This window comes from Marmota marmota, unplaced genomic scaffold, assembly GCF_001458135.2.
Source record: "Marmota marmota marmota unplaced genomic scaffold, marMar, whole genome shotgun sequence".
Taxonomy (NCBI): Eukaryota; Metazoa; Chordata; class Mammalia; order Rodentia; family Sciuridae; genus Marmota; species Marmota marmota.
In genome coordinates, this window is record NW_026000174.1 from 22,583,285 (window position 1) to 22,594,952 (window position 11,668).

At 37.0% G+C, this 11,668-nt stretch overlaps 2 protein-coding genes across 2 annotated transcripts in view; one reads left to right on the forward strand and one right to left on the reverse strand.

Annotated features, from left to right (window-relative positions):
* The window catches only part of Dennd5a (DENN domain containing 5A), a 70,998-nt gene that overhangs the window by 58,679 nt on the left and 651 nt on the right, over positions 1-11,668 (reverse strand). The gene's annotated exons all lie outside the window — the stretch shown is intronic.
* LOC125612050 (adenylate kinase isoenzyme 6-like) lies at positions 10,151-11,168 on the forward strand. The gene is made up of 2 exons (XM_048788313.1): positions 10,151-10,349; positions 10,511-11,168. Exons 1-2 carry the CDS (start codon positions 10,164-10,166, stop codon positions 10,907-10,909), a joined length of 585 nt encoding a protein of 194 aa, XP_048644270.1. The 5' UTR covers positions 10,151-10,163; the 3' UTR covers positions 10,910-11,168.

Here is an 11,668-nt window from a genome sequence, read left to right on the forward strand (position 1 = left end):
ATATAATGTATGATTTCACTTATATAAAATGTCCAGAATAGGCATGTCTATAGAGACAAAAAGTAAATTAGTGGTTGTCAGGAGATGGGGGGAAGGGAAAATTGGGATTAACTCCTAATAGTAATGCAGTTTTATTGGGAAAGATGGAGATGTTCTAAAATTGATAGTAGTGATGGCTGCACAACATACTGAAAACACACACACACACACCACTAAAACGCACACTTCAAAATGGTAAAGGTAGCCAGGCACAGTGGTGCATGCCTATAATCCCAGTGGCTCTGGAGGCTGAGACAGGAGAATTGCAAATTCAAAGCCAGCCTGAGCAATGTCCAAGGTGCTAAGCAACTCAGTGAGACCCTGTCTCTAAATAAAAAACAAAATACAGCTGGGGATGTGACTCAGCGGTAGAGTAACCCAGGGTTCATTCCCCAGCACACACACAAAAAAAGGTAAAGTTATGTTAATTATATTCTCAATTATTTAAAAAACAATCAACTGGACCTCATACCCCAAAACCTCTCCCTCCAAGTGGCCTCCTCCATTTCAAAAGAAAACTGAAGCTTATTCTTTACAAAAGATAAATGAAAGAATGGGTACTTATACTTGAGGATTACAATTGTATCAAGCACCAACAGCTGGGAAAACACAGACACAAATGAAAGCCAGGGTATCTCATTCTAAAAACAGGAAGTAAAAGAAATTTTAAATGCTAGAAGTTGAGACCCCCAGTGTTCTAATCCGTGGCTCTCAGAAAGGAGGCAGCTAGGATTATGCCCTCAAGACAGAGATCTGGAAGAGTATTTTCTGTGAATCTGAGCAGCTCAAGAAAAAAGATCCACAGATACTGACAATACTTTAGTGAAGAAACTCTGTAACCAGATTATTCTACAGTCAACTTCTCAGTCACCAATCCCACCTATGAACACAAAGCTTCCAGTCAGCTTCTCTGTGTATTATTATTCTTTTTGGTGCTTTTGTTGTAGTGGTGGTGATGGGCTTGGTGTCTGTTTTTGTTACTGGGGAATGAAACCAGAGATGCTCTACCACTGAGCTACATTGCCAGACCTTTTTTATTTTGAGAGGGTCTCACTAAATTGCTTAGAGCCTTACTAAATTGCTAAGGCTAGCCTTGAACTTGCAATCCTTCTGCCTCAACCTCCCAAATCACTGAGATTATATTTGGGCATCACCATCCCCGGTTTTTTGTTTTATTTGGTGTTTTTCCCCCTCATGTTATCCTTTTTTCCCCTTATTTTTTATTTTATTATTTATTTATTTGGGTACAGGGGACTGAACCCAAAGGCACTTAACCAATAAGCTACATCCCCAGCAACCCCCACACCCCCACTTTTTTTTTTTTTTTTTTTGAGACAGGGTCTTGCTAACTTGCTCAGGGCCTCAGCTGGTTTGAATTTGTAATTCTCCTGCCTCACCTCCCCTGCAGCTGGGATTATAGGCATGCACCACCACGCCTGGCCAATATTCTTAAATGTAAACAGAAAGCCAGAAATTTTGAGACATTGGGAAAAAGACACTAAGATTTAAAAAAAAAAAAAAAATTAAAAAGTAAAGACATCCGTTGCTGGGCTGGGGATATAGCTCAGTTGGTAGGGTGCTTGCCTCAAATGCACAAAGCCCTGGTTCAATTCCCAGCACCCCCCCCCACACACACACACAATAAATCAAGCATTGTGTCCATCTACAACTACATAAAAATTAAAATATGTCCCTTGCTAAATTAAATTATACAGGAAAAAATATTTTTTAAATACTATCTTAGGGACCAGAAACAACATCAGCCTGGTAATAATGAGCACACATCTTAGTCTCTAATATCATTCTCCAATAAAAAAAAAAAACAACATCCCTTTGCAAAAATGGCTGCTTCTACAACTGGAACAGGAAACATACAAAACAAGCCTGGAGCATTTTATAGTGCCAAAAAGTAAGGAAATACTAAAAAAACAAACACAATAACTTGGGTACTTTGATGAAATCAACTGAAAGACCTCACAATGGCCAAAGTTAGAACAACTGAACAACAAAATAAAGTTGTTGAATTACAACTGAAAGTATAAAATAAATATCCATGAGCCTGTACCAAAACAAATATTAGATCAAAATAAAGGAAGACAGACAAATCTCTCATGCAAAAGAATTCCAGGGGCCGGGGTTGTGGCTCAGTGGTAGAGTGCTTACCCAGCATGCATGAGGCACTGGGTTTGATTCCCGGCACCACATAAAAATAAACAAATAAAAATAAAGATATTGTATCCATCTACAATTAAAAATAAAATTCCAAATAATTTATGTAAACACTCTGCTCCAAGGAGGTGGAATATAACTTTCTAATCCTTAAATCTTATCTGTACACAGTGACCTTCCAAAGACTACATCATGGAAAGAAGGAACAAAGAGTTAATTTTATACTGAAGAAAAACCAAACATTACCAGATTATCAAGATTAACATCAACACTGATAAGTTGTGTCAACTATGTATCTTTGATGTGGTAGGAATAGAACTTTATGAGATCTTCTGCCTCCGCAAAATAATAAACCCAATCTAATCATGAGAAAAAACTCATACAACATGTCAACTGAGGGATACTCTACAAAATATCTAATCAAAACTCTTCAAAAACTGCCAGAGTTGCCAGGCTTGGTGGCACAGGCTTATAATTCCAGCAACTCAGGAGGCTGAGGAAGGAGGATCACAAGTTCAAGAGAAGCCTCAGCAACTTAACCCTAAGCAATTTAGCAAGACCCTGTCTCAAAATAAAAAATAAAAAGGGCTAACATTGTAACTCAGTGGTGGAGTGCCCCTTGGTTAAATCCCCAGTACCAGAAAGGAAAAAATTAAAATTGACAAAGTCATCAAAAACAAAGTAAGTCTGAAAAACTGTCAGTCAAGAAGAGACTAAGGAGGCATGACAACTAAATGTAATATATACACTGAATGGGACCCTGGAACAGAAAAAAAAATATTAGGCAAAAAACTTACAAACTCTGAGTACAAAATTTTGTTGTTGTTAATAATAATAATAATAATAATAATAATAATAATAGGCTCATCGATTGTAATGAATGTACCATACTAATGTAAGATGCAAATATTAGGGGAAACCAAGTGTAAGGTATGTACAAACTCTCCTGCATTATCAATTTTTCTATAAGTTTAAATCTATTCCAAAATAAGGTTTATCAAGAATGTTTTAAGGGCTGGGGATGTGGCTCAAGCGGTAGCGCGCTCGCCTGGCATGCCTACGGCCGGGGTTCGATCCTCAGCACCACAAACAAACAAAGATGTTGTGTCCGCCGAAAACTAAAAAAAAATAAATAAATAAATGTTGAAATTCTCTGTCTCTCTCTCTCTCTTAAAAAAAAAAAGAATGTTTTAAAATAATATCCCATTTAACTACAATATCTAGATTAAGTAAATCTATAGAAACAGAAACTAGCTTTGTGGTTGCCTAAAGTGAAAGTGCCTGCTAATGGGTACCAGGTTTCATTATGGAGTGATGAAAATGTGCTAAAATTAGATTATGGCTATGACTGCACAATTCTGTAACTATACTAAAAACTGCTGAATTATACACTTTAAACAAATAAACTTTATGGTATATAAATTATATCTCAATAAAGTTATTTTTAAAAGGTAACAACTAAAGAAATTTGGCATGCTAGTAAAACACAATCTCCCTCTATCAGAGGATGTGTCATTTCCAACAAAATGGTTTTCCCATATACAAAAAAATTATTATCATAAATATCCTCAGAGTCTGGGCATGGTAGTGTATCCATGTAATCCCAGCAACTGGGGAGGCTGAGGCAGGAGGACCACAATTTCAATGGCACCCTCTGCAACTTAGTGAGGCCCTTAGAAACTTAGTAAGATCCTGTCTAAAATAAAAACCACAAAGGGTTGGGGGTGATTCAGAGGTAAAGCATCTTTGGGTTCAATCCCCAATACCAAAATAATGAGTAAATAAATTATCCTCAAAGATTTTAAAACAATACTATATACTGTACATGGAACAAGAATAGAATGTTGCTCACTCAACCCACGGTACTGGGGATGAAACTGACAGATGTTTCACCACTGAACTAACCCATAGCCTTTTTTTTTTTTTTTTCCAAGATAGGTTCTTAATAAATTGCTGAGGGTGACCTCAAGTAGCTGGGATTATAGGTGTGGACCACCATGTAGGATATTTTTAAAGAACATTCAGAAAATAAAAACAGAAAACTTTAAAAATTAAAATGACATTAGAGGGCTAGGAATGTGGCTAAGCTCCCCTGGATTCTATCTCTGGTCCTCCTCCCCACCCCCCCAAAAAAAAAAAAACTTAATAGAAGAGTTGGAAAATAGATTTGAGGAGATATCCTCAGAAATAAACAAAACAAAGTAAAATTGGAGGAAAAGTAAGAAATTGGATTCAAATCCAGGAGTTCTAAAATTCAAATAATAGTATTCTATAAAGAAAGTAGAAGGGGCTGAGGTTGTGGCTCAGTGGTAGAGTGCCTGCCTAGCATGCGTGAGGCACGGGGTTCAATACTCAGCACCAATAAAAATAAAAACAAATAAAATAAAGGTATTGTGCCCATCTACAATTTAAAAAAAATAAAATTTGAAGGAAAAAAAAACACAAAAATTTTAAAAAGAAATTATCAATAAAACAATTTAACAGAATTTCTTAGAAATGAAAGACACAAATTTCCGAATTCAAAGTGCTCTCTCAAGCTCTAGCACAATAACTGAAAACAGGCTCATAAGGCACATTATGTTGAAATTTCACAATGCCAAGAACAAAGAGGAAATTCCAGACATTTCCAGAAAGAAAAAAACTAATTACAAAGGACAGAGAATCTGAATAGATTGGGCTTCTCAATAGCAACATTGGAAGCTAAAAAACAATGGAGCAATGTCTTCAAAATCCTGTGGGAAAATTACTGCCAACTCTAATTCTATACTCAGTCCAATTATCAATAAAGAATAAAAGAAAAACATTTTCAGATATTTAATCTTTAAAAAAAAAAAATATGCTCTCCATGAATACTTTCTCAGAAAGGATGTGCTTTGCCCAAATTTGAATTAACTAAGAAAGATGTATATATGGAATGAAGATGTATATATGTAGGAAGCTACATCCATCACAAAAGAGTAACAAAGGATAACTCCAAGATAAAGCAAAGGAATGTTCCAAGATTTCAGTGCAATAGACCTGGCAGCCTAAGTCACCAAACAATCCAGATTGATAAGGCTAGGGCAAGCTTGCATCAGATCATGTGTGTGTATGCTCACTGCAGAATGAACCCTGGGCCTCACACATGCTAGGCAAGCACTCTGCCACTGAGCCACCAGTGCTTTTGTTTTATATGGAGACAGGATCTCACTAAGTTGCATAGGCTAACCTCAAACTCACAATCCTCCCACCTCAGTTTCCCAAGTAGTAGCTAAGATCAGGCATGTGCCACCGTGCCCCCAACTTGCATCATATTTTCAAAGGGACCCATGAAACAATAACTACTTTAAACCACTGCTTTAAGCATCCATTACAGATCTTACACAAGGGAAAACCACAACAGACTCCTTAACAAAAAAAAAAAAAAAAAATCTCAGATGCTACAAATCTCAAAGGAAAAATTATAGAGTAATGATGTAAATTAACAATTTTCCTGACTGGAGATCATCACCTAAAAACAAAAGGAAAGTAAACAGAGTAGTAGTTAAAGCACTCTAGAAGTCTAGTAAATGTAACTCCAGCTGAAGTTTTATACCTTAATACACACAACTTAAGACATTTGAAGAGACAACAATGGTTTTACTTTTTTTACTCCTACCACAAAAATAAGGTGATATATAAGAAAAATCATACAAAAAACATTTAAAGCAGGACAAAAGGTATTAAAAGAAACAGGAGCTGGGCTTGGTGGCACATGTCTGTAATCCCAGCAGCTTGGGAGGATGAGGTCAGCCTCAACAATTTAGTAAGGCCCTAAGCAACTTATTGAGACCTTGTCTCAAAATATAAAAAAGGCTGGGGATGTGCTTGGTGGCTAAGTGCCCCTGGGTTCAATCCCTAGTTGTCCCCACAAAGAAGAAGAAAGAAATAGAGATAATTGTCTTAGGAGTAGGAAGATGTGATATCTTTCCTCCTCCACCATAAGGGTCATAGCTGACACTAACAAAAGACAAGTTAATAAGAAAAAGCATAACAACTTTATCATATTTTATGTGACATGGGAGCTTTCAGAAATGAACATCAAAAGGCCCAGGGAAAACAATCTATTTCTATGCTTAGGTTCAATAAAGAATAGAAAGTCGTGCAAAAATGTGATTGAATAAAAAGGTATGTAATCTAGTTGGGTGCAGTAGTGCAGTAGTGTACTCCTGTAAACCCAGCAGGATCCTACCTGAAACAGGAGGATCACAAGTTCAAGGCCGGCCTCAGCAATTTAGTGAAACCCTAAGTAACTTAGTGAGACCCTGTCTCAAGATAAAAGGAAGGGAGCTGGGGTTGTAGCTTAAGGAGAAAGTAAGTCCAAAACACTCCCTGTGGATAAGAACAACACAAGTTACCCTGAAGGAAGGAACTTTGGGCACCTTTACACAGACTAGATTCCAGAATTCAGGGAGATGTGATAATTAGAACTGGCCAGTAGCCTTGGATTTTTAGCATGGCAAACCTCCCTTCCATGGGTAGGATCATGTGCAATGTAAACTTGAAAATCTGATGCAATCTTGTTGTCAGTCAAAAGTCAAGTGGGCCATTTACAGTCGCATATGCCTGAAATCCCAGAGGTTCAGAGGCTGAGGCAGGAGGATTGTAAATTCAAAGCCAGCCTCAGCAATTTAGCAAGGCTCTAAGCAACTTAGAGAGACCCAAAATAAAAAATAAAAAAGGGCTGGGGATGTGGCTCAGTGGTTAAGAACCCCTGGGTTTGATCCTTGGTCAACGTTCCCCCCACCCCACCTCACCCCGCCAAAAAAGTTAAGAGATGGACCTAGGCAGGACTCTCTGGAAACTTCCCTAAGACCTCTATAAAACTGGAGAGCCAGGGGGGGTGCCGCAGTCTGGCTGGGCAGGGGGGTACGTCATCCCTCTCCTCTCTGAAAGGATCCACTCTTTCCCTTGAAAGTGTCCCCTTTTTATCTTTTCCTGTACCTTCTAATAAACTCATACCTGCTGAAATCATTCCAGCATGATTGCAAGAACAGGTAACCAAGGATCACTATAGCTGCCTCACCTCCACAGCAGGTCCTTGCTCTATAACAATACTGCCTCTGGAAGGTCAGAGTATAAGTGATTGCTGTCTTTTTCTTTATACTTTTCTAAAATTTCCTTTAATGAGTATAGTGTATATAATATATATATATGTATAGTCATATAATATATGACAAAAAGTACACTAAAACAACATGAATAATTTAATAGTGCATTCCCTTGAACTGATAGACTTTTTCTAAGCCTAAAATTTAGAATATCAATATCCATTTATATATTGAAACAATAGTTGATTTAACTATTAAAGTACATAGGGACTCAGAACATCACCCCAAAATATGTCTTGAGACCAGATATGTCACTCCAAAATATAATTGTTAGGCATATTTCTAGCTGGTTACCTGAAGAAACTACAGACACAGAAAGTAGCTCTGAAAAGCTGCCCTGATGGGGGCTGGGGCTGTAGCTCAGTGGCAGAGAAAGAACTTACCTAGCATGTGTGAGGCACTGGTTCCATCCTCAGCACCTCATAAAAAATAAATTAATAAACAAAGATATTGTGTGTCCCTCTACAACTGAAAAAAAAAAAAAAAGAAAGAAAAAGAAAAAGCTGCCCTGATGTAAAGGAAAGTTACATCTATAGAGGTAGATACATTGGTAAAAGTTTCTCAATCAGAAAAAGAGCTACATGCTAACAAATTACCTCAGAGACATTTTATGTGGATAACAAAGCAACCTTTATTCACTATACATTTTCTCCCCTCACTCTCTCATAACTTGTTTCCATGACACTCCAAAAGCCCAAACCCCTCATTCCCTTCTTGTAGCTCAAGATGCTATATAAGTTTCTATCATCTGACCATTCTTCAAAAAGTCTGATGTTCTGTGGGATTCCCATGCATATAAACATTATTCAAATGGATTTTCTCCCATTAATATGTCTTGTGTCAATTTAATTTCTAGCCAAGCCAAAAAACCTGGGGGGGGGTGGTAGAGAAAAGTTATTTTTCCTTTAAGTACAAAAATATAACTCTTCCTATTTATTTGCAACTAAGTAAAAGTTGAATACTAGAATGATACATTGTGTATTTCCATTAAACCGCAGCAATAACTATCTATCTATTGTAGTTACACAATATTAACAGAATATTTGAAAACACAAATGAACAAAACTTTTAAATTCAACTCAAGGCCAAAATTACTGCAGGAGTCCTGACTCATCACCTGCAAGGGGATTTGCATAGCTATATTATTCTTTGAGAGAATAAAGGAAAATACCCATCATTCCCTGCCTTGTTACTAAAAATCTCCCCTGGGAAGAGATAGTATGTGGAATTTGTAACCTAATTCTTTGCAGTACAAAATCTACAAAGACTGGATTTAAGTTTACAACTTGAGTCAGCACTGGTCTCCCTTCCCAGACTACCACAAATGAAGAAACCTAGTTCCTCTCATGAACAAAATTTCAAAATAACAATTACTTCCTTCCCAGACTTTTTATCCAATGCCCACTTTCTCTTTTAGTAATATTTCCAAAGAAGAAAATACAGCTCCTTACCTAAGCCGAAAAACTTCACTACCAGAGCTTTCCTTATGTCTACTTTAAAATCTTAGATAATTAAAAGTATTCCTCCTCAAAAGGTCAACATGGCACTTCACGAAACCGATTATGAAAATCAAACATTCTGTAATTATCCACATCTCACCGCATTTTTTCCTCTCTTTTTAATATTTGGAACAAAAAATCCTGCCTGCAAAAGGAAAACAAAATGCACACATATACACACATTCATGTACACATATACACATATACACATACACCCCACCTGGAATCCATTAAAAACACACAAATATCATTTTACTTAAGTTTCACCACATCCATCCCCGAAATGGGTTTTATGAAGGAAATACCCAGTGAAGATGAAGCAAAAGGGAATTAGAAACTCCTCTCCAGAAACCCCAGCTAAGATGAACTTCAGATTTTAGAGCAGTCAAGAAGCATAATTTTGGTGTAAGGAAAACTCTTGAAGAGTAAATCATCTTCAGCAGAATGCTAAAGAGACAGCTGAGCACGCTGGCATACAGCTATACTCCCAGCGACTCAGGAAGATCATAAATTTGAGGCCAGACTCAGCAACTTAGTAAGACCCTCAGCAAATTAGCAAGACCCTATCTCAAAAAAACAAAAACAAAAACAAAAAGGGCTGGAAAACACCTCAGTGGTAAAGCACCCCTGAGTTCCCTAGTACCAAGGGGTGGAAAAAAAAAAAAAAGAATGCTAAAGAGCCAGCTGGTCCCGAGTTCTCTTCTGTGATGCAGAGTACATCCTCAACTCACAGATCATGAAGGTTCTACCCCAACCAAGGCAACCCAAAAACTCCTGGATTCTTTCATTACATGAAGGACCAATAATCTCCAAACTGCCTTACCCTCCAGCAGTTAACAGGAAAAAGACTGTCCCTCAGAGCTTTCCCATGCTACTACTAGAATGTAAAAATGTAGGGAAAGTTGGCAAATAAAGATAAAATGTAATCCCAACCTGCCAGTTACTGAGATTAGTAAGAAGAATATAATAAAGACATGAGGTTAAGGACTTCTACCAGTCTTTAGAAGAAAAAACAAGAATAAAGCCACTAATCATAGCAAAAGTGAAAACCTACAGGTTTTTAAAAAATACAAATGCTATGTCAATTCTTTCTCTCCACCTTCTCAATGTCATTGTTCTACATCTCTCATGCCTTCTTGTCTGGACAAACTTTGAAAATGAATACATTTACACCAACAATCCTACAAACACTCTTCTCCTTTCCTTTCATTAGATATAGAAATGCCAAAATGGGGATCCCAGCTGAAGGATTAATAGGATAGTGATTTTCCTAGAACTAGATTATTTATAGAAGTAATAGTGACAGATACATAATGCCTGACCCGAAATGCAGACCGGAGTTGTGCCTCTGAATGCGATCATGCAATGGAAACGTGTCATAAAAGGCCACGTAAATAATGGTCAGTGGCTGGGTTGCGGAGGTACTCCAGGGGTTGGAAAAACTACACTAGGCAAAGAACTTGCATCAAGATCAGGACTGAAATACATTAATGTGGGTGATTTAGCTCAAGAAGCAGAGTTACCAGGCTCAAAATATCTGTTGTATATAGATGGAGAGACCCTGCTGTCAAGAAACAAGGCTTAAAAAAACATTGAGTGGACAAGTTACTGCTCTATTTGTATGACTCAAGCTAAAGAAGCCCTGCAAAGCCTCTTGCCCTTTACAGAAAAGATGGGCAGTTATATAATGGCTATGATGAAGAGTATGATTGTCCCATTTTAGATGAAGATAGAGTAGTTGATGAGTTAGAAAACCAAATGAGAGAAGGTGGAACTATTGTTGATTACCATGGTTGTGATTTCTTCCCTGAACGCTGGTTTCACATAGTTTTTGTGTTGAGAACAGATAACAGTGTATTGTACAAAAGACTTAAAACAAGGGGTTATGGTGAGAAGAAATTAAAAGATAACATTCAGTGTGAGATTTTTCAAGTTCTTTATGAAGAAGCCATAGCATCCTACAAAGAAGAAATTGTGCATCAACTGTCCAGCAATAAACCAGAAGATCTAGAAGATAATATAAATCAGATCCTGAAATGGATTGAGCAGTGGGTCAAAGATCATAACACTTGACCGGCCACTTTACAGTCACTCTTATTTCTACCTTTCTACCCACTTCATAGAAATTGTCCACATATTATTAAAATTATTATTAAATAATATTATTAAAATCATGTTGCAGGCCTAGCAGGTGCATAATGTAAAGGTTTGTGCCTGGGTCTCTCTTTCTCCACATGAAAGCTAAACAATGTCTAATATGAACATAATATTAAAAGTAAAAATTGTCATTTAATGCTTTAATTACTAAATAATAAATGACCAAAGGAGTTGATATTCTTTATGCTTATTATAGAAGAAAATGCAGATGATTTATTAAAAAATAAAGCATCAGAAAAAAAAAAAAGAAGTAATAGTGACAACTGATAGTCTCAAAGCTATTAAAGTCAAATATAGTCATCTCTTTTTTGCCCCACTATTCTTTTATCATATAGTCCATCTGGTGTATCTGGTATAACTCTTTAGCCCTTTCTCCCAATTATCGTCCTATGAATACCATACTTCTGTCAAAATGGGATGTTTCAATATTGCCAAAACATGCCCATGGTTCCCTGCTAACCCATCTTCTACCCATCCCCATTCATATCTTCCTGGTCCAAGAGGCAATAAGAAACCAATCATTGCTGATAAGCAATGATTTCATCAATCAGAACTCAGTAATAAAATCTCTATTTAAAAATTAGCTGGGTGCAGCTTGGGAGGCTGAGACAGGAGAATTGCAAGTTCAAAGCCAGCCTCAGCAAAAAAAAAAAAAAAAAAAAAAAAAAAAAAAAA

Coding starts and splice junctions, on each gene's coding strand:
- LOC125612050 (XM_048788313.1), top strand. CDS start 10,164: ATGCAGACCGGAGTTGTGCCTCTGAATGCGATCATGCAATGGAAACGT. Junction 10,350..10,510: donor TGGGTGATTTAGCTCAAGAA/GCAGAGTTACCA, acceptor TACAGAAAAGAT/GGGCAGTTATATAATGGCTA.